The sequence below is a fragment of the Delphinus delphis genome, chromosome 11, assembly GCF_949987515.2.
Source record: "Delphinus delphis chromosome 11, mDelDel1.2, whole genome shotgun sequence".
Lineage (NCBI taxonomy): Eukaryota > Metazoa > Chordata > Mammalia > Artiodactyla > Delphinidae > Delphinus > Delphinus delphis.
This window is the reverse complement of record NC_082693.1, coordinates 18,271,663-18,298,975: the sequence shown is the minus strand read 5'-3', so window position 1 is coordinate 18,298,975 and position 27,313 is coordinate 18,271,663. Positions and strand designations below refer to the sequence as shown.

The 27,313-nt window shown below is 34.6% G+C and overlaps 1 protein-coding gene across 9 annotated transcripts in view; it reads left to right on the top strand.

Annotated features, from left to right (window-relative positions):
• The window catches only part of C2CD5 (C2 calcium dependent domain containing 5), an 81,776-nt gene that overhangs the window by 36,429 nt on the left and 18,034 nt on the right, over positions 1-27,313 (top strand). For all 9 annotated transcript variants that reach the window (XR_009521163.1, XM_060024428.1, XM_060024430.1 and 6 more), the window contains 7 exons: positions 9,807-9,921; positions 12,976-13,071; positions 15,842-16,033; positions 19,562-19,748; positions 23,058-23,222; positions 24,794-24,934; positions 26,839-26,902. Coding sequence is in view for 8 of the 9 variants with exons in the window: in XM_060024428.1 (XP_059880411.1) it covers positions 9,807-9,921; positions 12,976-13,071; positions 15,842-16,033; positions 19,562-19,748; positions 23,058-23,222; positions 24,794-24,934; positions 26,839-26,902 (960 nt within the window). In the remaining variant the exon portion in view is untranslated. The remainder of the gene's footprint in view (positions 1-9,806; positions 9,922-12,975; positions 13,072-15,841; positions 16,034-19,561; positions 19,749-23,057; positions 23,223-24,793; positions 24,935-26,838; positions 26,903-27,313) is intronic.

Below are 27,313 nucleotides of genomic sequence, written 5' to 3'. Positions count from 1 at the left end.
TATTATTTTGATACAGTTATCACATTCTTTGCATTGTGTTTTTTGTATGTGTATTATGCATTAAAAAGGAACATTTGCTTAACATTTTCTTAATCTCCAGGCCCCTTAAATAATTATTTATGAAAAAAATTTTAATTTTGAAAAGAGCTGAATGTTAAAACTCAGTTAGCATCTACCATAATGATGATGTATTAATTTTATGACACTGAGTTACTCTGCCGAGAGAAAATTATGATGACTGAGGTGCATGTGCTAATGTTAAAAGTGCTGTATTGGACTCTCAGATGAATCTTGCAGCTATTTTTTGACTAGTGAATATGGGAAATTTTCTTTTCACACTGAGTGTAAAAGGAAAAGTCTTATTTTAAAATCACAACCACCTACTACATGGGTTGTTATTTTGGAGTTATTTCTTTTAGAACTTCCTCTTTTTAAATATTAAGCAAACAGGGTCATACAATAAGGGAAAGAGTGGGGTGGTTTTGAAAAGGTAATTATCTTTAATTAGACTTTAGTTAATGTTAGATTATGATAGCATGTTCCTTCTTCTCTATCTATTTCTACTTCTTATTAACTCTGCTGTCTGTGTCTTTCTAGTTCCTGTCAAGTGGTGTTGTCAATTGTGTTCTTATTTGTAGTGTTTTTTGTTTTTTTCTTACTATTCTGCACCTAAAACTGATCTACTAATTTGCTGTTTTGAACTCAGCCTTTGTCGGAATTATGGGTAACACAAGATCTTACAAACTGCTAGACTGGAATAGTTTCAATTCAGGTATTTTAATGGTCATTCAGTACTACATATGCTGACAAAAATTATGGCAGCTCAGTGAAGTTTTTAGAAATGTTCTAGATTAAATAGGCTTAATGTCAATTCAGTTATACAGATACATTTTGCAATACATATGTGATAACTTTTGTAATCTCCATGGAAATGGCAAACAAAAATGTGTTAACTCAAATGAATTAATCAAAACCATAGAAATACCATAAATTATGAATGACTTCTGTTAGGTGATTAACTTTCAGAATGATAACTTTAAATTATATTTATTACATTTTGGACAGTTTTTTCATATCAGGTAAATGACACTGGCATTAGCTTTGTGATTAAGGAAATATTAATTGTTAAATGTATAAGTATTAAATGACTAGTTTAATAATCGTAAAGTATATTTAAACTTCAATTGAGATTTGATTATAATATATTTAGTGTTCTAGAAATATTATAAAAGTATAGCTTAGCATTTTTATTTATAATTCTAGAGTGTTCCAAAATTTGGTAAGTAAGAGCAGATTTTGGGGGGATTAACAGCTTTCATAAGCTTTCCTCCTTCCCCTTCGACATGAGAATATATTTTTTCTTTTTAAGTAATTTTACATATGAATATAGTTTGTAGCTTTTAAAGAAACTAAACTAAGATAGCTTTACAGCTGATGATGTGGTTTAGAGTCAAAGGCAATTTTTCTTTTTGTTAAAAGCATGTTCTGTTAATATAAATATCTACATTTTTATGTTATTTCTATTTTAGATTTAAATTAAATACTAGAGCCATTTTGATTTAGTATCAGAAACTGGTATTTTCCTATAGAACTTTTTCAGTTAATTGCGTCAGAAAGTACATCTATTTACAGAAAAATAAAAACAGAAACACCAGGAGGCTTAGCATTTGAGATAATATCCCATAATCTTTTCAGTATTGTAAACTTTTTTTGTTCTTAGGAGTCCAGGATGTAAGTTCTGATGTAAGTAGTGCATGTTTGACTATGAAGTAACTCATGTTCATCATGTAGATTTACCTAAAGTCAGTCTAGTACACAATCTGATCAAGTCCAACCTTTGCAGATTTAGACCGACATCAATTGGTAAATCTTTGGGGAAATTACCTCTATTTCCTATCCAAGTTTTTGCCAGCATGTTATCACATTGATTAGAATTAATCATTTGTAATGTCATGCTTTATACTTAATTTTTAGTGAGAAATTAAAAATACCCTGCTGGATTCATTTAATAAAAATAAGAATATATATTTAAAACATAGGCAGATTAGGGTAGTGGGCAGAGAAAAAGGCTAATTACATAAGTACAGGACATTGAGGGCATAAATCATTAATAATTTAAGGAGCCTGAAACCTTGTGAGGGCAAATATGTTTAGAATGAGAGATGTATTAAATGATAGAACAGTTTTGGAAAAGGTGGAAAAGGCGAAAGTTAAATCTTGTAGACATAATAAAGACTTTGTCCCATGTAAGCAGAATTACAGAATCTGGCGAGGAAAAACATGGTTGAGGAAGCAGTATATCTTGCCATCATTTAAAATAAAGTCCAGTAGTAAGTATAAGAAAGAAAAGGTGGATATGTTACAGCGTATTAAAAGATGACGCTTTTAGTTTAATGCGCTCATAGTTGTATGCTTTTGATTGAGGTGTTAGAATCGTTTGATTCCAATAGTTGGCACATATTCAGAAACCAGGTTTTTTTGGATACTAGTTTCAGAAAAATAACTTGATAATTCTGAAAAAAAAGTGATTTATTTGGTAAATATATTCAAATCATTTATATATTTTTCTCCATCATTAGGGAATATTTAGCCACTCCTGTCCTGTATTACCATAGAAAATCAAGAATTGACCACATCAGTAAGAAAAGTAGTTGTTGATACAGTTTCTATTAATGCTAGAAACTCTTCATCAATATTGTATTTTCAGGACCCTCTGAATACCAGGTGTTAGATGCCTTCCAAGAGAAAAGAGAAGGGAACACATGGTAGTCAAACATACTTACTAATTATTAGACATTCCTATTTCAGAAACATTAAAATGTGGGAAAATATAGGAGAACATTTTATATCACACAATAGTATTTCATGAAATACGATATATCATGCACACATTTATTAGAATTTTATTTTTTGCCATACAGTTCACTAGATAATAGGTGTGCAAAGGTGCCAGTCCTCCTATTTTCAGAAAGCTCATATTCTGGGAGGATAGAAGAATATGTAAATGGATTACTGTGTGTTATGGAGTGATACAAGATACAGAGTTAAAGAGGAAGGCAGGATTAACGCTGTGTGGCAGGGAAGCTTATAGAGGTGGTAATTCTTGAGCTCAGTGTTGGATGGTATATGGGAGATTCACGCAGATTTATATTTCAGACAGTGTATTTGGAGCCATGTTAATACATTCTGTGAATGTAGTTCTGAAACTTCAAGCATGTGCAAAACAATATCCTAGCCATTACTCATTCGATGATGTTTATTACATAGCTACTTCATACTTATTTTAAGTTTTTTGCCATTAATTTAGAATGTCTTTGTTAGTTTACCTTTTTTTTCCTGCCCCCTTTTCTCCTGCTTTGTTGTCTTAGTTTGTGTTAACTACAAGTGATAGAAAATATTTTTATAGAGCAGGAAGAAGGGAATTCAGTATCTGAGAATTTATTTAAAAATTATTACCTTTTCTTACCTTGTTTCTTATTTTTTTGGCCTGGTAACAGACTTTGAGAAAGACAAGATGAATCTTGCTGCTAGGAAGGAGGATGTAACATTTGCGGATCTGTATGTGACATGCCAGGAGCAGGAGGTGCATAGGAATAAGACAGGGTAGCCCATGACCACATTTGCATTAAATCATTGACTAGAGGTTGGAGAATGGATTTAAAAGCAGCAAGACTAGAGACAGGGAGCCCAGTTAGTAGACTGCAGTGGTACTGGCCAGATAAGTGACCTAGGATTTGGTGGTAATAGGAGAGCTAAAGGTTTATAGTACACTTACTATGTACTACATACTCTTCTAAGTGCTTTATGGTAGTAGATCATTTAATCCTCAAAACACAACCCTGACATAGGCATTATTCCTATTTTGTAGATGAGCAATATGAAATGTAGCAGTTTCCCCAAAGTAAAATAGAAAGTGACTGAGCCAGAGTTTCAACCTTACTACTTTGGCTTCAGGACTTAAACTCGTAACCATAAATTTACGAACTATTTATAATGTAAAATCCACAGGACTTGGTGATTAGTAGGATGTGGTGAGTAAAACAGGCTCTTGGCAACTTTCAGCTGAGAGAGAAAGATAGATTATGGTTATTCCACATGTCTACAAGTCTGACATCCCAGGGGGCATGTGGAAACTCAAGTCTATTTGAAAGTTCAGTTGTAAACTTTTAAGAGTAAATTTTCATAGCCCGAGCTTATTGTTTCTCAGATGGCTATGATCTTTTTTTTTCTTCTGAGTTTACCACTAAAATTATTTCTGAATAGCTCACACATACATGTTTCTTAATTAGTAATAGTCTCAGTGAGTTGAGTAAAATTTGTTATTTTTTCTTGTGTAGGATGCCTGTCAGCTTAGATAATTTTTTCAGGAAGTGACAAGAGGAAATATAAAGTAGTTATATAATGTGGTTTGAAATAGCTTATAAACTTAGACAATATTTTTAAGAGTGTTTTTAAGTCCTGAGTTAGTAAAACAAGGTGTTTGAAAACTAACTTTTGTTTCTGAGAATATTCTAAAAAGTTTTTTTTTTTTTAAGTTTTAGACAGATTGTAGATTTTAAGACATTAGGCTGAATATTTTCTCAATCTTATAGTAAATGAACTTTGGCTAGTGATAATGCAAGCTCTAGATTAGTGGTCTGAATTCAGAAAATATTACTCTTTTTTGTTAGTTTTTAGAACTGTAGTTGTTTAGAAATTTCACTTTATTTTGGGGGCAAAAATTAGTAGTTAAAACCTAAGAAATGTATAGTTACTGCTTTAAAAATATTTAATTTTAACAAAATATGAGTCAGCTGATATATAAGGAAATATTTATAGAATATACATAGCAGTCTGATCATGCAAATATTTCTTCAGTGGTTGTTTGTGGAGTGCCCACCATGTCTTGAGCACAATGCTGGGGATTGGGAACACCAGTGTTCATCCAGTGTAAATCCTCATCCTTTTTACATACCTGGTCGAGGCTTTTTGTTATACTATTTTGCTCTGTGAGTGTGTGTGTGTGTGTATGTGTTAGTTAAATGGAGATAGGCTTTCTTGGAACTTGAATTCTGCTGATAATCTCAGCAATTATTATTTTTCTATGTCTGAGAGACACTCAAGAGCAGCTGTGCAAACTAAGCCTAAAGTAGTTAAGCAGCTTTTGGTTTTCAGTATTTTAATAAGGTTTTCAGGAAATAGATATATAGAGTTCAAGAAGGCATAAATATAGCATGCGTGACATGTGAGCTTTTCTTTATAATGTGACATATAACTGTAATACATAATTTTCCCTCTATACATAGTGTAACGATATTCATTACTTTTCATTCTTTACTGTTAAAAAAAAAAGTCAGATGGGTAATCTCCTTAAGTGTGAAATTTCACTCTTTTCATATATATGTATATGTAAAGTGTAACTGGATATTCTGTTACATTATTTTAATGTAACATGTAAATGTAATATATCATTCTCTCTCTGTATAAAATAATGTAACTGGCTGCCAGTTACATTATGTATAAAGAGTGAAATTTCACAATCAAGGAGTAGATTACATATTTGACTTTTTTTTTTTTTTTACAAATAGTAAAGACTCCAGTTTGATCCAACATGGATTGTATCCCAGCCACCATCCTAACATTCTAAATTACTATGTCTTGAAGTTTTCTCTGACTTGCACATCACTTCTTCTATAATGAGACTCTTCTTTTTAGTCTTTACTGAATCACCATCCAGTTTAAGGCTGTATACTCCCTTGAACCTGAACTCTCTAATTTCTATTTCATTAGGGGAAATATGTCTTCTTCAAAAGGTTGTTTTGGGTTGGAATATTAATTTCAGGTATTTGAGAATGTAGCTTTTTGTGCTGTCCATTAACAAGATACACTATCATTGTACTGAAAATCCTACCTAACACTTCATCTTTCTTGCTTATTTAAAAATTAGATTGAGTAACTATCCATTTCCTATTTTTCTTTCAACTAGATTAAAAGATTCCCAAGGACAGAGTTATTCTCTTCTAGAGCTATATAAAAATAGAACTAAATTGAACACTTTAGGTAGTCAGCGTTTCTTAGTTGCAAGTGTGTAATTGCCTAAAATCTCAAAGGGATTCAGTTTTATAAAAGCATGTTATGTTGAGTTGTTCATTTCTTTACTTTTTGAGGTGTAAACTATTACTGTCATTTTAGGAATCTTTACCAGTGTCACCTGTACTTCAAAAACAAGATAAAATGCTAAAACGATGGCAAGATATCAAGCTATGGCCATGCTCTAGACAAGTAACAGTAGTAAAGTGAATTGACTGTGGTGTCAACCCAGGCACGAAGACATTACCCCTAAAAAAGGCATCAGTGAGGTCTAGAGCTCAGTTCATGCCTACGATTAAAAGGATATAGTAAAAGATTTGTGTATTAGCAATGAAGAGTTTTGACCCTTAGAAGAAAAACATAAAATAGTATGAAATATAGTTTGTATAAATATATAACTTTTAATATCTCCTAAAATGATAATCTTTTTATAATTATAAGTAATTCTATAGATTATTAGGAGGAGCATGGTATTTAAAGTGAAAATTTTTTTTCTTGACATCTCTGAAATGTTTATTTGCAACCCTCGCATCTCAGCTGTATATCCTTCAAGTGACCAGATTGTATACAGTTTCATATATGGCATGTATAGTTGCCAGCAAATTTTTAAGCCGGACTCTTTGTTTTGCCTTTTATATTAGTATGGTAACTCCTTAGTTTTTACTTTTGTAGGGTGAGTAAAACACTTCAAATTCACTAGTGTGTTTCCTGTAAGAAATGTAATTAGCTGTTTCTAAGCTTTAAAAATTCCATTAATAGGGATTAAATACTATGATATTTCTGAATTTTCAGTGGTAATAAGTTAGGCAACTATGATATTTCTGAATTTTCAGTGGTAATAAGTTAGGCTGAGTTATGATTACTACTTGAATTTTCTCTGGCTCATCTCTGGCATTAAGTATAAAATAGGCTTTGAAGATAAATTTAACTTTTCTGTAATATTAAATAAATTGATTTATCCTAATTTTATCTTAATTAACCCCTAAATTTAATAGCCAAAAAGTTCCTTTGACTTCTTGCTTACAGTTGTAGGTAATTATTGTTAATCCAATTACTAGTTTGTGATTAAGTGCTCCCTACTGTATGCTTGCCTTGCTTTCACCTAGAACCTAGGGCCATTACTTTCTGTAACCATTTCAGTGAGCTGCCATAGTTTTCAGTCTGTACTGTCACCTGATCCAAGCATGCGCCAAAACATCCACTGTTTCTGGCTCTTGTCTGCTGAATCTGCTTTGCAAAACCCTTCGTTCTTTGAGCTTTTGCTTTAGCCAAAAACCAAATTTAAGAAATTCTTTGGAGTGTGGACATATGCCATTTGCTTCCTTAGCCCCCCTGTTATGTAACTCTTTAGCTTTTATTAAGCTTGTAAATACTTTATTAAGTACAACAGTGGCATCCCCATGTGTAATTGTGTGGCTCATGTGTCAAAAATAAAGGCTGCTTGTGAACTTGTCAGAAGAGAATGAATGCTCTACTTGCGCTGCATTCAGCATTTTTTCTTGTTTTTTTTTTTTTTTTTTTAATCAGCCACTTATTCCTTCATAGTGTTTGGTTTAATTATCTGATTATTTTATGTATTATACCAAGGTAAGTCTGATGTAAAAAAACTTTGTATTCTCTGTGGTTACATGTATCTCATAGTAATTATTATTACATATTTTTCCATTTAGGCATGCTGGCCTTTCTAAATAAATAGATCTTGAACTTAAAATAAGTAACTTCCTCCATTTTTCATTAATGTAAACAACAGTATTGTGGATTACTTCCTGTAAAATTCATTTTTAAAACAGAAAAGCTACCATGTATTACTTGCAGCAAGATGTAGGCAAACCTAATGTGAGAAATCTAAAAATGTAGTGTACGATTACTTGGTTTAGCAAGTAGTATTGTAAACTACTGGGATGAGGTAAAAAGTAAATAGCATGTTCTACTATTAAATTTTAGAAAAGTTAGACTTTTTGTTTTACGTAGTTTTTCAGGAAAATAATTATTTTCTAAACTGAGATATATTTCTCTTATTTGTGATATCTATTTTCAAAGAATCATAAGTACTTTGATAGATTGAGCAACTACTTGAATAATAGTTCATCTTAATGATGTAAAATTTCCCTATTAGGAAAGGATGATGTTAAATAGATATCCAAATTGGTCTGAAAACATGTATGTCCTAAAAAGAATGGATTTGAAAGTGTATTTGTGCTGTTGACGTCTACATGTCAGTTAGGAATATGAAGAAGTTCTTTAACATAGTAGTGTATGTGCAAAATAGGGCCGCCTAATTGTCTCACACATTTCTTAATTCATAATATTGATTGCTAACACCATATTGTAGTAGTTTCTGTTTCTTTTCCTTCTTTATTTTATCTCGTACTCTGATCTTTTCCTAAGTTTCCTGGAGTTTGCCTTTCTTTCTTTTCTTCTGAAAGAAAGTTTTAAGGTAGCTCTGTATTGGATCCAAAACTTTAAATCAAGAACTGGCTGGCATCATTTGTAGTTCTGGCTTTTATCTCCTCATTTCTCCCCTTTGCTGATCTCCTCCCTGCGGGGGAGATCATAGGAATGTGAGCTATACCAAGCCTTTTAACCTTTCTTTACTTTGCTGTCTTCAGTATTTCACTAGTGAGTATGATTCTACTTATTCTACTTATTTTGAAAAACGTATTTGAAAACTGCATAAGTACTGAAATTCAAAAAGAAGGCTTTTGGATTGTTTGATTTCCAGTCTTAATAGTGCCTTTTATGTGGAAAATTTACAGTAAGAACTTAGCATATTATTTAGAGTTGTTTTTTCTATTCCAAATTGTTCCCAAACGGAAGTGCCACAAAGAGAAACAAATTAGGATATGCTGATTATAGACCGTTTCTTTTTTAAACATCTTTGCACTTAAAAAGTTACTATATATGCAGCTGCTGTTCATCAGTAGTTTGCAGCTAAATGCAAGTGATGAGGAAGTATGTGTGACAGATGCTCCATCTATAATGCTCCATTACAAGCAATATTGGACTCCTTATGGTAATAAAATGCAATTCTGTGATTCTAAAGCATTTTCTTAATGACAGAGCCACTTATGGAGTTACAGTGTTCTATCTGAAATTTGTCCTTATGAACATTAACCAGATTCTTTGTATTAATCTTTTAAATGTATTTGCTTTCCTTATTTTGCATTGGCCAGTCCCTTTATTTCTTGCCACTTTGCTTCAGGACCCACATCTCTTTAGAAGAGTGGCTACAGATGGCTTTCTGCTTTTTCACATTGACAAATCTTTGCCTTGGAAAGAACCCAGAATATAGCGCATTATAAAAAATAGGTACCAGGAAATGAAATCAGAATTTAAGTTAAATTTATGGATATAACTCATAAGGTATCCACTCAGGGAGGTGAGACATAGGATGTCCTTTTAGGTTAAGATTGGAATCTGGAAGCTCTGGGTCTACCTTTCAAGTTGTATCTAATAAAATACATCCCTGTAGGTGTCCCTTAAAGTAATAGAGCAAATAGAACTAGGTGGTTTATCTTCTAGCAATCGAGTTTAAAATGTTAAACTTTTTGAGAAGTAGCATTAAATTAAAATGTTAATAAGCTTTTTGAGAAGTAGCATTTTAAAGATGTGAAGTTTTAAAAACTGTTGTAGAATAGTACTTCTTTGCCTTCCAGAGTATGCTTATTTTAACCATTTCTTGTTCAAATAGACAACGTGCTATTGAGTAGTGAACTGATTTAAAATTTATTTTTCAGATGAACCAGAAACTCGAGATGCGTGGTGGGCAGAAATCAGACAAGAAATAAAATCACATGCCAAAGCATTAGGCTGTCATGCTGTAGTGGGCTACAGTGAATCAACTAGCATCTGGTAAATGAAAACAACTTGATTTTCTAGATGCTGTAAGTTACAGATTGTCATCTGAAAGGGGGAAAGCTTTATGCAGATACAGGGAAAAGAAGAATAGTGGAGTGGTCCAGGAGCATGGGCTTTTTTAGAGTATATCACACCGAGGTTCATATGCCAGATTTGCTACTTAATTAATGTGAAACTTTGGGAAGGTTACTCTACTCCTGTGAGCCTCAGTTTGTACACTGAAGTGGAGATGATAACTGCCTATCAGTTAAGGTTATTGAGGGATTAAATGAGAACATAATACTGGCACATAGCAAGTATTAACTCTAGGCCTACTTTACTCCAGTTTGTGACTCCACTAACTCCTTCCTCTGGGATTTTGGAACCCTTGATCTATTGTAAATGAACTTGCCATGTGTCTTTAAAGTTCATTGTAAACTCTTTCTGCCTTTTTTTTTTACTAACTGTAACTTAACTTTCTCCTGCCAACAAATCATCCTTTCTAACTCTACCCAGTTAGGAGGGGACTTCCATACTCCTAGTTCTCAATCCACTTTTCTCCTACCTTTCATTTGGATAGCCTCTCCTCCTTAACATCCATGACATTCCACAGTTTAGAATTTTCTACCTCCAAAACTTTCTTCTGCCTTGTTCATTACTGCTTGGCCAATCTCCTCCAGTTAAACAAGGTTATCTCCCTTCTAACAGCCTGGCATTGTACTTTCTCATTCTCAAATCCTCTATCCCCACGTGACTTTCAGCCTTATTTTGGACCTTATTGTCGCTTGAAACTGCTTCTCTTTAAAAATTTGAAACCATAGGGCTTCCCTGGTGGTGCAGTGGTTGAGAATCTGCCTGCCAATGCAGGGGACACGGGTTCGAGCCCTGGTCTGGGAAGACCCCACGTGCCGCGGAGCAACTGGGCCCGTGAGCCACAACTACTGAGCCTGCGCGACTGGAGCCTGTGCTCCACAACAAGAAAGGCCGCGACAGTGAGAGGCCCGCGCACCGCGATGAAGAGTGGCCCCCCCTTGCCACAACTGGAGAAAGCCCTCGCACAGAAATGAAGACCCAACACAGCAAAAATAAATTAATTAATTAATAAACTCCTACCCCCAACATCTTCAAAAAACAAACAAACAAAAAACAAAAAAAAAATTGAAACCATAAAATTGCCCTCTTGGATCACAACTTAATATTTTTCCACCCATCCCATTTGCTCATTTACACCTAGTTTGTTTTGACCCTTATCCTAACCAAGAGTTTTCCCAGTTCCTTACATAGGTTCTGACTTTACTTGCTATCTGCCATCCTTGAACCCTACTTTCCACTCGTTCAGAAGTTTGTATTGGATATCGTCTAGAAACTGTGTGACCTTCTGCTGTCTTATTTTTCCACCTTGTGTTGGATAATTCTCACTGCCAGCTATTACATGGATAACTCTCTTGTGGTGGTGGCGATCATTTTTGTTGGAGAAAAAATGATTAGACTGTAGTAAATGAGGATGTTACAGAGCCATGCTATTTCATCTTCTGAGGACCCTTTCTTTTCCTTTGCAGACCACGTATTATACCCTTGAACTGCTGTATTCCTATAGTAGCTGTTCTACTTTTGTTAAACGACTAACTTTGTTATGCTTATCCTGCCTTACTCCCCAGGTAGTCTTGCTTATTCATGGATTTCGTGTCATGCACTCTCCGGTCTTAGGGATATGGTTTTAAAAGACATAGTTCTTGCCATCAGATTCACATTCTCCTGGAGAATTATGACAAGTATAATATATTTTATGATAGAGACATCCTAGGATGCTTTAGGATCTCAGAAGGCTGGAGGTTAGAAGTAGGATTGGAAGAAAGTGTTAAGGAAGTAACTGAAGCTTGAACTGAATCTTGGGAGATGAGCATGAGTTATATCAGTGAAGAGAAAAGGCATAGGGAGGGTTTTCAAGGCGAAAAGACTAGCATGTGGAGAAGGCCAGAGGTGTAGATCAGTGGCTGGAGATAAATCGCAGTTGCAGGAGTCTATAGAAATGAGTTCAATTAATTTACTTAGAAGTTTGCATTCACCTGATACAAATTTCTCTTTTCCCTCTAGACCTCAAAATGTCTTTGTCTTTAAATCCTATCTTTACTAGTTTTTTCTGTTCTAACCCATCCTACTTACTATTATTGGATTCAGTTCCCTGAGATGCATACCTTGAAATGCACACCTGCTCTTGTAGCTCCTTGATTTGGCGCCTTCTGTGGCTCCCCGTTACTTTTTCTGACGTTCTCAGTGCCCACTTAAACATTGTAAGCCTGGCCTCTTACAGACCATTTCTTTTATATCCTTTCTTCTGGTCCATTTACTCTTTGTTTCCAGCATTTCGTCCCTAGACTGCTACTTTTCTCACTAGCTTTGGGTGATCTCATTCAATAATTATGTTGATTGTTTAATTTTTTTGGCTTTCAAGCTGGGTGGTATGTAATCAAGAGTTTCAAAGAATTCTTTTGAAAATCAGTTTTTATCATACATATAATGATGTACCAAAAGCTCTGTTTAGTTTATTTTGTATTTGTTTCAGATATCTTTTTATTATTAAGTTTGAATTAAGCTATAACAATATAGATATTTACATAGTTGTGCCTTTAGAATAATTTTAATACAATTCAGTATACATTTAAAGAGTATTTTAATACAGTTTGATGGGTTATTGCTGGATATTTTGAAACATTCCAGTCTTTATCAGCTTTACCATGTTTTAAAGGAGTCACACTGCTATATTAGAAATAAAGTGCCTTTCCATGGAAAAATAAAAAAATAAAAAACAAAATAAAGGAATCAGTTGTCATTAATATTATGCTTTATCTTTTACAATTTTTAAATAAGAAAGAATTCTTATCCTTTCCATTTTAACAACATTATTTCTGTTTTCGATTCTAGGTTTAGGAGGTAATCCTGTGATACTAATATTTAGTAGAGTCTAACTTTAAATTTAAATTGTCACCCTTGTATCACTTTGATAGTTAACATTTTCCAAAGTTAGATTCCCTGAAAATGTTAACTTGTTTATGTTTTTTTCTTTTGTAGTGAAGAGGTCTGTATTTTATCTGCATCCGGCACAGCAGCTGTACTGAACCCTAGATTTCTGCAGGATGGCACCGTGGAGGGCTGTTTGGAACAGAGGTTGTCATGACAGCCTGGCTTATTTTCCTTAAGGGCAGAGAAGGGAGAGGTTGACTTTCTTCCTCTCAGAGCTGGGCTAGTCCTTCTCTATGAGGGTGGGTTATAGGTGTGCAATTTTGAAATCAGGACCAGGCACTTTACTGATTTTTACTTAATCCATAGCAACAAGGAAGTGTTGGGTTCTGCACTGTATGACACATCACTATTTCTATTATCTTGATAAATTACACATATGATTACCAATCGAAGGATTTCAAGTATACATTTTTTTGTTTGCTACAGTGTAGAAATAATTTATTTTATTTGAGTTGTCTCTTCCTTTCCTTTTCCTTTCTCTTACCTCCAAAACAGGAAAAGGTCATGAAACAATTTTCATAAAATTCTTAATTTACAAAACAATCAAAATACTATGTTATCCGAAAATTATGTATAAAAGCTTCAATTATGTTATAAAAGCTTCATGAAATATAACTTTAATATATGTGAAAGAGAAAGCAAAAATGAAAGCATTAGGTAAAATGAGATTACTTTTTGGTTTATTTGATTATTGGTCCCTTTAATCTGTTAGCTTCCATAAATGTCATAAGTATTTTCCATAAAACGATGAAGTTATCAAATATATGTACAAAAAACTATTAGTTTGGTACCAGAGTTTGCCCAAATAATATAAATTTTAAATACCCCTTGCTCTACACTATGCATATTTATTTTCCCCCGGTATTAATGTATTAGTGTATATTAAGGAAAAAAGCAAAAAAAATTCTGTATGTGATCAAATTTAGAATAAATTTGCAAGTCTCTGTATAGCAAAGAAAGATATGCTAGCTCTGATAGGCACACAGAAGACCTTGGTCAGTTTCTTCTTTTGTCAGTATTAAAAATGGGTTTTGACCATAATATATTTCTGAGCATTAAAAGTCATGGTAAATAGGAAAGTGGAGGTGGGACATTTTGAAGTATATTGAACAATTGGAATATTCCTTTGAGAAAACTGACTTTGCCAGTGAGTTGTCCCAGTCCTGTCATATAGTTCTCACCTGTGTCAATAGATTCCATTCTTCACTAGATAGAAGCCTAATTAAACAAACAACCTTTCCCATCCAGCTTGGTTGTTTCGGTATTGTGGCTTGGATGGACACAGTGAGCTCTCTTGAATGGCAGACTGATGCAACAGATACCATCCCTACTTGTAAAAGAGGAAAATGTCTTTTTCTTTCTGCTATGAAATTACTAGTGCTTACTAGAGAAAATTTGAAAAATGTAGGAGAGTAGAAGGAAGAAAAAAATTCCCTAGGGTATGAGTATTCAAAGATAATGCCTTTTGTACATTTCATATTTCAAATGCTTTCATAAATTTTAGCACTTTTATTTTTTATGCCTTATGATGTTACACCACTTATGTTCAAATTTCTGTGAGGTGTTTAGTTAAAAATTGCCCCAGTTTTCATCTTTCTGTGTCCCCTTGTAACACATGGGCTTTGGATTCAAATAAACTGGCATAAGAATCTGAGGTCTGCTACTTAGTACTTAGTGTGACTGAGCAAGTTACTTAATATCTCAGCTTCGTTTCAGGCCAAGTGGAACTAGTTTTTGTTGCCCTCTGTTGGGTGTGAGTATTTAGCTATAGTTTTCTTACTTAATCTTCAAAAAAACCCAAAAAAGACCCTTTCTAGGTAGATATTGTTGTTACACTTTTATAGAGGAGGCTCTGAGAGGTTAAATGACTTGCTCAGAGTCACACGGCTCTGCCCAGATCTGTCTGATTCCCCTGTTACTTCAAATAGGCGAGAATGCCATCTCAACAATAAAAGAATAATATCTGGGAGAAACTTAATTTGATTTAGAGGGTTATTGTGAAAATTCAGTAAAATAATGTATACAAAGAATACAGAAAGTCTGACTCTTGGTAGGTGTTGTATGAGTTTTCTTTTCCCTTTTTAGTGTGTCTACTTGCCAAATTTCAACATTTAAAGGGTTGCTTTAGATGAAAGGGATTTGAGAGCCCACATCTTACCAGAGCCATAGAAGATGTGGCTGTGTGAAAGCTGGGATTTCTCCATGGAGCTTCCCTCTGTTTCCCTTCCTGTTCTCCTCATTTCCTCATATTTAATGACTGAATAAATACTTAATCATTCTAAAATGATTTCATAAACAGCACAATACAACAGACATTTTACAGTGAATGGAGAGGTTGTGGGTTGTTCATTTGTGCTTTATGTATGATGGATATTCATTTCTGAAACACAGGTGTTTTGGTTTCGCAGAAATGCTAAAACAGACATCATAAATTAGAAACTTTAGAGTATGCCTAGCTTTAACTTACATTTTTTCCTCTTAAAGAGATTTGTTTTTAACCATAGAATTTTTTCAAATTTTTAGGTTGGTTAAAAAGTTTTTTTTCTTAGGAATTATTTTGTGATTTTATTTGTGTTATCTTTGTCACACAGTAGAAAAATGTCACGCTTATTTGTTTTTATGTTGTATCCCAAAGGAAAAACCATTGGAATAATAGTGGTTTTTGTCAGGTGATAAGTCATCAAACATAAGAATTGATGCAAAATGACTCTACTTGTTGTATAAGCCTCTTCTTTCATAGCACAGTGCATGGTTCTGATTTCCTGGTCATTTCTTATCAGTCATAGTGGTACTTAACTATGGTCGAAGTTGTGGTGTAGTTTGTATACAAGTACTGGATATGTAATGTATGTTTTTGAAAAAATGCATAGAATTCTCAAGAATAACTTTTTTTTTCTTAATGTATTCTTAATAGGCTAGAAGAAAATTTGCCTGCAGGCTGTGGATTTTGCCATATACCGTATGATGAACTGAATATGCCATTTCCAGCTCATCTCACATATTGCTATAACTGCAGGAAACAAAAAGTTCCCGATGTTCTCTTTACAACTATAGACCTCCCAATGGATGCAGCAGTTATTGGAAAAGGTTGTCTTATTCAAGCAAGGTATGTTTGTGAAGACGGTATTTGGGGTCCTTGAAGGAGTATAGGGTCTGGAGTCAAATAGACGTATTTTCAAATATCTGCTCCTTCCTACCTGTGTGATCCTGTGCAGGCTTGGCAATTCTATCTGAACCTCTTATTTTACTCTATGGAAAATATGGAGGAAAAATATCCTCTTTATGAAACTCAGATAAGTTTATATGCAAAAGCAGTTTTAAACATTTAAATTCTGTACAAATGTGTATTATTATGAGGATTATTAATTAACCTGTTGCAGGCTGGGGGTGTGACTCAGTATGCTTTAATGACATTAAATATCTAATACATTGTGGAAATTGACTTTTTCATCTTTTTAAGAACAGTGCTATGTGGTGTTTCCTTTACAACTTCAGTTAGCTGTTAAGAATTCCATTTAAAGTGTACTGGAATAGGAAATGCTAAATTGTGGTTGGCACACAGGAAACAGCTGCAGCTATCTAGGTCACCAACAACTGCCAGGCTACCAAATCCATTGAGCATTTCTGTCCTCATTTTACTTAACATCTCAGCAATAATCACACACTTGATCATTTTCTCCTTCTTGAAACTTTTGACTTCACAATGCCACACCTCCTCCTTTTTCCTACCTTTATGTATAGTCTTCAGACTCCTTGTTGATTCCTCCTCATTTCTTGTTCCTTGAGAGCTGTGAGTTTGGACCCCCTTTCAAAGCTTTCTCCCTAGTTGAACTTGTCAACCCCTATAAGTCTGTATGCTGTCTGTAAGTCTAGGACTCCCAAATTTATAGCTCTAGTCCAGAACTTTCTTCTGAGTTTCAGACCCATATACTTTCCTGTCTGCTTTACACATCATTTTCTTAGGCATCTCATACTTGTTCCAAATTGAACTGCTGATTTTCTCCATTTCCTTCTTTGGTCTTTTCTGTTTTCATAAGTGATACTTGCTGTATCCAGTTCTTCCAGATATGGTATTCTACCTCCCCATATCAAAGTTATTACAAAGGCATGTTACATCTTCTAAAGTATGTTTCTAATCCATTTACTTTTGCTTTCATTCCCTGTTGCATCTTAGACCTTCCATTTAGGATTGTTTTTCTTTTGCTTGAGTTATCTCCTTGAGTATTTTTTTTTGGTATTTGCTGGTGGTGAACTATTTTTACATGTCTGAAAATGAATCTCTTTTATCTTTAAAAGATATTTTGGGCTGGCAGTTATTTTCTTTAAGCACACTGAAGATACCCTTCCACTGCCTTCTGGCTTTCATTGCGACTGTTGAGAAATAACCTATTAGACTAAATGTTGTTCCTTTGAACTATGTCTATTTTTTCCCCTCAGGCTGTGTGTGAGCCATTTTATTTGTCTTTGGTTTCTGCAGTTTCCCTATGAAGTGTTAGGTGTGGAGTTCTCTTTATCCTAATTGTTATACCTTGGGCTTCTTGAATCTGTAGATTGGTGTCTTTCATGAATTAAAAAAAAATTTTAGATTAGTTCTGTGTTTCATCTGTTCTCTCTTCTTGATACTCCAATTAAAAGTATTTTAGACTTTCTCACTGCCTCCTCTATGTCTGTTATTTTCTTGTCTTATGTTTTTAAATCATTTTGTTTCTTTATGTTATATTTTGGATGTTTTCTTATTTATCTTTCAATTCTTTAATTTTCTCTTCGGCTGTCTTTAATATGCTATTACACCTAATAATTGTGTTTTTAAATTTTTGATAATCTATTTTTATTCCCAGAAGTTTTATTTTGTTCTTTTTCAAATATATACTATAGTCTTTGATTGATTCTGTAACTGATGATTTTAATATCTAAAATCTTTTTTTTCTGTTGTTTCTGCTGGTTATTGTTCATTGTGTTTTACTCGCTTTGACTCACAGAAAGTTGCAAAAATTGTACAGAGTCCTGTGTACCCTTCAATGAGCTTCCCCCATTGGTGACATCTCATGCAACTGTAGTATAGTATCAACTAGGAAATTGACATTGTTATAATACTGTTAACTATGCTACAGACCTTATTCAGTTTTACACTTCTTTAAACTTGCATTCATTTATGTATTTGTATATATATGTGTAGGTCTATGCAGTTTCATCCCACAAATAGATTTGTGTAAACCACCACCGCAGTCAAGATACAGAACTGTCCCACCACCGCAAAAGAATTTCCTTATGCTGCCTCCTTAAGTTTGTACCCGGCATTGCTCCTTGCCCTGGTCCTGTGATGCTTTTAGGAAGATTTTTAAAGATATAGTTTATTCAGTTTTTTTTTTTTTTTTTTTTTCTGTTTTAGGTAAGAGGGGATTAGTCTTCATCAGCAGTTCTCAGAGTGTGGTACCTAGACCAATAGCATCACCATCTTTGGGGGACCGTATAGAAATGCAAATTCTCAGGTCACGTGCCAGACCTGTTGAATCGGAAACTCTGGGGATGGTAATTGTTTTTTAACAAGCCCTCCAGGTGGTTCTGATGCAAGGCAGAGTTTGAGAACTATTGGCCTAAATAGCCTGGCTTGCCAGTTTGGGGATCTTTCCTTCATCTTCACAGCTACCTGTTTTAGTCCAAGCTCTCATTGTCTCTTACCTAAATTTAAGCCTTTTGTCTGCCATCCCCACATCAGTTCTCTTATCTTTACTCCATTCTCTGTGTAGCAGTATAAACGATGTCCTAAAATATACTTTGGATTGTGTTACTATGTAAAACCTATGTGGGGGTTCCCATTGCTGGCAGAATAAAATCAAACGTCTCACCATGACCCGAAGCCCCTAACATGCTCATGCCCATGCTTAACTGCACCCTCATCTGTGCTGCCCTCACCCTTGCTCACTTCACTTGACCTACAGTGGTCTCCTTTTGTTTCTTCTAATATGCCAGCTCCATTCCGTCATTGTCTTTTTCCAGCACTCTCAACTCCATCGTGCTTTTAAGATCCCAGTTCAGGTGTCATCTCTGCTGTGAGGCCTTATGTCGAGTTACTCTCACTTTTCTTCACCTGGTTTATTTTCTGCACAGACTGGATTCTTAAGCATTATCTGTGGTTGCCTTGTTTCTTTGTTTATTCCTACTCCCCTCCCTTCTGCCCCCACTGGAATATAAGCATGAACAGGGACTTTGTGTTTTATTCACTGATCAGTGCTCACCACCTAGAACAGTGCCTGGCACATGGTGTACACTCAAGTAGGCTTTGTATTCTTTTAATGAGTAAATTAAGTTTTTTCCTTTGCTATCCACCCATTATATGATCACAGGGAGTTATGAAACCTAAGATGCAAAATTATATTCTCTAGTGATTTTGATCAGTATTTATTTCATTTCTAGAGATTTTGAGATTTTTTTCCTTTTTATTCAAATAGGACTTTTAGCAAAAGTATGTACAGTGAAAAAAGTGACAGAAAAGATTATTGATAAAACTTAAGAAGTCCGTTTGAAACAAGTAAATGTTTTATCAAGCACACTTTTAGAAACTTTAAAAAAATTGGACATTTCTTAAGATTGTACCAAGAACACTCTCCACTGACTAAATTATTTTCCTTAACAGGTTGTGTCGCTTAAAAAAGAAGGCACAAGCAGAAGCAAATGCCACAGCTATCAGTAATCTGTTGCCATTTATGGAATATGAAGTGCATACTCAGCTAATGAATAAACTAAAACTCAAAGGAATGAACGCTTTATTTGGACTGAGAATTCAGATCTCAGTGGGTGAAAATATGTTGATGGGCTTAGCGGTGAGTTTCGATGTTTTGTTTTTGTTTTGTGATTCCTATAGTTGTAGATTCTGTTTTATGTGATTCAAAGAGTCTCCTAAAAAGACTTATCTAAAGATCTGGCATTAAGACTTTTAAGGCTTTAGGGACATTATAAGAAGTAAAAAAAAGCCTAGTGATAGGCTTTCAAATGTTTTTATATTTATAAGATTATTATTTGAAATTAAATTAATAAACTATTATATAAATTTATTTATATTTTATACTATTATTATATTTTTGTATTCTGATCATAATTCCTATGGTCAGATTTCTAAGAATTGCCAGGTATAGCTTGTTTTGTAAGTTGGCCACCACTGTTCTGAACTTTATTATTGTTTGTGCATTGCTAAAACAGGGTTTCTCCTTCTTGGCACTATTGACATTTGGGGCTGGATAACTCCGTTATATGGAGCTGTCTTGTTCATTGTAGGATGTTTAGCAGCATCCCTGACCTCTGTCCACTAGATGCTAACAGCTTCCCCACAGCGTGACAACCAAAACTGTCCCCAGACGTTACCAGATGTCCTTTGGGGGACAAAATCACTCCTGAGCGGGGAGGACCACTGTGCCAAAATAATCTTTCGTTTTAATGGAGAAAATCAGTACATGAGAGACATGTGCACCAGTGCTCAGCAGTGGATTGTGCAATAAAATACGTGTGTTTCTGAAGTGCTAATAAATTGTGAGGCAGTGAAAAGCTCTTTATCTCACCTTCATGTTCACCTTGGCTTATTAGAAAATAAGTTCTGACTAGAAAGTTATCAGTGGGGAAAGTGAGAACTGCCTTTTTAAGTAGCCAGAGAACTAGATACCTGCAAAATATTTATGGAAATTCTCTCATATTCTCCACACTTTGCCAGCCAGAATTTTTGTCTATGTCACCAGTACTTTTCAAATTGGAATTCTCTGTCATCTTTCTGAGACATGCATAGAAATTTAATTTTAAGAAATTTATGGGGGACTTCCGTGGTGCTTCAGTGGGTAAGACTCCGCACTCCCAATGCACAGGGCCCAGGTTTGATCCCTGGTTGGGGAACTAGATGCCACATGCCACAACTAAGAAGTCAGCATGCCGCAAGGAAGACCCAGTGCAGCCGAAATAAATAAATAAATTTATGGAATTTGGTTTCTTTTTCTCAGTATGCATTTGTAGATAAAATGCTAAATTGTTTCCTGCTTCATCTTTCTATAAAAGCAAATATGCAAATTTATGTATGTAGGGGATAATTGTGTGTTGATGATTAATTAGGAAATCTCACTTTTTTAACAAGATGAATTTGCAGTGATTAATAAAGGTAATCTGATTCATATTAAAATACTTGATATTTAGATTAACTTGGGGAAAAGAGTGTTAGTTATAATTCACCCATCTAAAAACTAACAAGCTTAGCGAGGGCATAACGTAAATGTGTAGTCAGGCTGAATACAGAACTGTAGCTAGTGGTGGGTGTCTTGGGAACTAAGAGCTTGGTTTAGATTCAGAAGTTTAAAGAACATTGTGCCGATTGTAGCAAACACTTTTGCTACAGGAAACTAGTTTGTGACCCTGGTATAATTCTTCAATGCCTGCCTCGAATACTGCCTTTTCTGATTCTTACTAACCTTTTCTTCTTGATCACTAGTGGCACTCGTTATAACCGTTTGAGCTTTTGATCTTTGTGCTGTTTTAGCCTGTGCAGTTAAATCTCAAGGTCCTCCTGAGCTACTAAATCTCAAGTAGCCTCCATGATAGCTAATCTCCAACGAGTGCCTCCTGGGTGTCTGGCACTGGGCTGCTCCAGAAAGAACGTAATATTATCTTCACTTTATAAGACGAGGAAGCGGATGCTGTGATAGGTTGAGACTTGTCCAAAGTGATATGGTTACATGTACCGGAACTCAGTTTCAAACCCAGGCCTGTCTAGTTCCGGAGTTTGTGTTCTCAGCCATTCTGGGCTGTTGCCTCATTAGTGAATTCAGTTAAGCAAGTGTTAGAGATGGGGCACTATGGCGCAGAAGGCGTTCTGAGCTTGAGCATCAGAGACTGGGTGGTGAGTGCAGTCATGGACACATGAACAACCCAGGAGAAAGAGCTTCTGGGGATCAGTTTCATCTGGTGCACAGACTTCATCATAGAGTACTATAACGTTTCTAGGAAAGACTTTTACAAAATTGGCAATTGTGTAATAACAATAACAACAACAACAACTCTAACAATTCAAAATATGCAAATATCCAGAGTTAAAAGAATTGTCTTCTCTTTTCTCCATTCTACTCCTTTGATGTTAACAATTTGATGTTTGTACTTTTATACATTTTTTTTTTGCTTTGCTTTCCTTACAGAAGCATATTTAAACATATATGTACATAGGGGTGTGTGTGTGTGTGTGTGTGTGTGTGTGTGTGTGTGTGTGTGTGTGTTTTATCTTGTCTTGTATTTCCCCTAATAGTTTTTCAGTACTAATGGCATGTAGTACTGTTACAAAGTCACAATTTAGTAGTTATTTAATTAAATATTTAAAATAAGTCTGTATCAAGTTTCCTCTCTTGGTGATTATGGAGGCAGGATGGTATAGTGAAAAGTTCTTGGTATTTGGAGTCGGAAACAGATTCAAGTCTCTTCCCCACATTTATTGACAGTGTGATCTTGATTAAGTTTCCTGTCCTTTCTGAACTCAGTTTCTTTACTTGCTTTGCATGTTTCCCTTTTACTTTTGCCACTTTAAATGTAAGCTACTCATTCATGAAAAATTTACTTTTCAACAACTTTCAATCATATTTTTTTTTTTTTTTTTTTTTGCGGTACGCGGGCCTCTCACTGTTGTGGCCTCTCCCGTTGCGGAGCACAGGCTCCGGACGCGCAGGCTCAGCGGCCATGGCTCACGGGCCCAGCCGCTCCGCGGCATGTGGGATCTTCCCGGACTGGGGCACGAACCCGTATCCCCTGCATCGGCAGGCGGACTCTCAACCACTGCGCCACCAGGGAAGCCCTTCATATTTTTATAACCTGTTTTTTTCAGTGCAGATTTTTACAATCATAACAAAAAACTTTAAAGTCCAGTTGGGTATGTAGTGAAAAGTAAATCATCCTTTTACTGCTGTCCCTGACCTACCCAGAGTTCTTGCTGAAGTAACCAACCCCTGTTACCAGTTCTGATTTTCTGTGCCCTTCCACATATGTCCTATGCAAGCACTGATGCTAATTATCTTTTTCCTTCAGGGCAAGGACCACATTCCTGAATATGAAAACTTAAGGACTATTATTCTTTAGATATTTTTTTCTGATTATTTCCCCATTATTTTTACCAGTCAGCCACAGGTGTGTATTTAGCAGCTTTACCAACGCCTGGCGGTATTCAGATTGCTGGGAAGACTCCTAATGATGGCTCATACGAGCAGCATATATCTCATATGCAGAAGAAGATAAATGACACGATTGCTAAGAATAAAGAATTATATGAAATCAATCCTCCGGTAAGTGAAATAAATCTCCACTGTGAATATGTAAGTTGCTATTTAGATTTTAGTACATTTTTAGGTTCTCTTAAAGATTTTTCTGCCACTGTCTAGATTTGCTCTCCTCATTGCTCATTCTTTCACCTCCCTTTACATCCATGCTCAAATGTCTTATTTTTTAGGGAGGCTGACTTTGACCACCCTATTTAAAAAATTAACTCTCCTGTCAATTTTTGGTACTTCCTATCCTCCTTCTGTTTCATTGTTTTCTGTTGCTCTTACCTCTATGTGTCTTTGTGTGTGAAATATGTTTTTGATTTTTGTCTACTGCTTGCTACTCCCAATAGAATGGAGCTCCATCAGGGCTGTATTCCTAATGGCTAGACCAGTTCTTCCTGGTAGTAGCCTCCTGATAAATACTTGTTGATGCCTAAAGAAATGGCCTAAAATGTTCTTTTTTAGTAAAAAGAAAGATTGCTTATCTGTGGTAAAAATGTTCAAGAATACAGAGTCTTTTCTTTCTCATTTTGTAGTCACTGTAATAGGTACCCTGTCAGATTTATCTAGGGCAGGTTAATGTGAAGTGTAAGTAAGATAAATGGATGCGAAGGTGCTGCAGAGGTAGCTGTGTTATGAAACTGTGTGGTTGCAGTCTTATGCAAGGTATGCCCTAGCAATGAACATTGAAAACATTTTTGAAAAACCTTTTTTAAAATAATCCTTTTTTTTTTTTAAAGATAGTTCTGTTACACCAACAACAGGCTGTGTCTTTTACATTTGTGCTTACATACCCACATTCTCTTGATATTCCTGTGGCCAGCAGTTATTTAGAACCTCTGATTAACTGTGATCTTTGGCTAAAAAAATGGGTGAAGGCTTACTAACCCATATAAGATTGTAGCCTACACTGACCTCAAAAAGATCATTATTGTAACTATCAAAGTTTATTTAGCTAAATAAGTTGCATAGCAAATACATGTATAATAAATATGTGTATTATATAAATATACACATACATAGATACATATATCATATTCCACATTTTACTATGTGAGGCTTTGAAAAATTACCACTGCATAAGATATGAAAGATTAGAATCTTATTTGGGTACATAAATCGTTAATTCTTTATAGATTATTAGGACTTTTAAATGCTGAGTAGAAAATACCTTCTGAGCTGGAAGGACCGCCAATTCCCTACTAATTGTAGTGTCCTCTTTTTACACTAGATGTCAGTGTTGCCTTGCTGTGTCTGTGACAGTTTCTGGATTAGTGTATGAAGGTTGCTATTATCAATTAAAGGAAATAGCTATGTACTCTATAAAAGGTTAATTAGTCATAAAGGTTATAATTAAATATGGACTATGAATACATTTTACGTACTCCCCTCCCCCCCGGTAGTTTTCTGTTAATATAAAAATGTAAAACCAGACTGAAGCATACAAATATCAAATCATTATGTTGAACACCTGAAACTAATATGTTACATGTCAGTTGTACCTCAATAAAAAAAAAAGACTGCAGTTTACAAAAAAAACCCAAAACAGAAAAAGACAGTCATATGATGTAAAGCAATTATATTTCTTTTAGGAGATATGTGAAGAGATTATAGGATCACCCATTCCAGAACCTAGACAACGCTCAAGACTTTTGAGATCTCAATCAGAAAGCTCTGATGAAGTTACAGAATTGGACCTTTCACATGGGAAAAAAGATGCATTTGTTTTGGAGGTATTATTGCATTGGACTAATTTCTTAAAGTTTTTGGAAGATAAGATATATATTTTTACAGTCAGGTCCTAAATTGGTGTGATATTTTTGTATCATTACAACTGTGAAAAATATCAAAAGAATATTTTATTATAGAAATTACAGCAAACTTGGTAACATATCTTTTGTTTAACAAAAGTTAAAAAAGAGTTTTGGAAAATTAGTTTTGGAAAAATTAGTGTTTGGGTTGAAATATAATTAAAATATTAAACTTTTGGAGCTTTTTTTGTAAACTTGGATTAATTTCAATAAGAAGTTTCTCTTCTTTCACTTACTATAATTATTACCTGCTTTATATGTCATAACATGTTACTATAATTATAACATTTTTACATGTAACACAATAATATAAGCACTGTGAATTCCGAGTGTAGTGTTTTTTTTACTGAATTCAGAGGGTGTAATTGAACTTTCATTGTAAAAACACATCCAGAATGAACTAACTTTCTTGGAGAATAAATGACATGAAAGGTTTATGGAGCCTGTGCCCTCACAGATCTTCTTCCCATGCACTCCCCTGTAGAATGGTTAGCTTTGAAAGGATAGACGATCTTCCTTTGATATTGAAGGAAAGGAAAATAAATGAGGGTACTTAGAAATGTTTTCTGGTAAGGTGCCAGTTGAGAGAAAAAATCATATGCCTGGATCTCAGTAAAGCAGGAAGGTGACAGTAGAATTGTATTGGGATGGGATTGGAGGTTTGAAGAGTCTAGAATAGTGCCCTTGAATGTGATCAGGATGTCAGCTGTGGGAGATGCTCAAGGCTTAACTGAGGTGAGACTGTTACCTTGTAGGAAACTCAAACCATATGAATTTGTGCCTCTTTCTCATAATCTCTACAGTCTGAGAATGGAGAAAAAAAATGGAGGTTGGTAAAAGGTTAAGGAGTAAAAAGTTCCAGGGTAAAGTTTAGAGCAGTTAGTTGTACTCAAAGTGCCCTGTGATGGTGGCATCAGCAACAGCTGGGAGCTTGTAAGAAATGCAAACTCTGGTGCCCCTACTTCAGACCTAGTAAATGAAAATTTCAAAGTGGGGCCCAGGAATCTGCTTAGCAAACCCTCCAGATGAGGGTTACTTTCACTTTGATCCAGAGCATTTTTCATGTTTTCTGATCCAGGGATCCTGGCTAAGTAGAGAACAGAAGTGCTTGGAATATGGGCAGAAGAGGGCAAGGTGTAGAGAGATGGGGGTTATAGTTGATGCTGGAGATCTGAGTGTAGAATGTTTTGGGGAATACCACAATCGAGTTATGGCCTTGACTGTGAATGGCTAAAGCAAAGTGGAAGTGAAAGTGGTTCTTGACATCTCGGGTGTAAGTCAGGACTTAGATCCCCAATGTACAGATGAATGTCAATATATGTCCAGTTGGATATGTTCATTACTTATAATTCACAACAGAAGATTGTGATGTAGGAAAAATGGAGTTTGTACTTATTCTTTTAAGACATGCCTTTAAATTTACCCCTATGTAATTTTATTTTAAAGCAGTTCTGTATTTAGTCAAAAGATTTTTTTAAATTGCACTTTATTAATTTAAACAAATAGAGATAATGATTGCTTGTTATCTTTGTAAATCTTTTGGAACATGCCCTCATAAAGACTTGAGAAAAGGCTTGATTTTTAAAAAACTCAATATACTTTATGATGTATAATATTTCATTTAGAAGTATTTATAATTATTGTGGAAAAATTTATAGATACTACAAAAATTTTTTCAAGTTTTATATTTTAACTTAGGGAAAAATGGCCCTACTTTTCCTTGACTCTTATGTTTTCTATTTAATAAATAATAAAAGCGATTTTTAAAAATTTGAAACAATTATATATTTACTACTTACGTGATAGGTTCAATCTTTCATTTTCAGATCGATGACACAGATGCTATGGAAGATGTACATTCTCTACTCACTGATGTTCCGCCTCCTTCAGGTGAACAGAGAAAAATTACCTGGAGATGAGACTAGTTTTGCATATCAGTATTTCAGTTCATAATTATTATAGCACTAACTTTATTTTAACAGCTTTATCAGTGTTACTTTTTGTCACGTTCTTTGCTGCTCCAAGATTGAAAACATCGTTTAAAAATATTTACATTAGAACTTAGGTGAACTGATTTTTAATCTTTTTGTTTATGCATTACAAAAAAAAACATGGTAATTTATTAACATGGTCTAAAGTTTCCCAGAAGTATAGAGTTTTAGAAAAAAAAGAATGAATGGATCTTAGTTAGAACTTCATGTAATAATTGAAAAATGTTATTCTTTTTTTTTTAATTAATTAATTTATTATTCATATTTGGCTGCATTGGGTCTTCGTTGCTGCATGCGGCTTTCTCTAGTT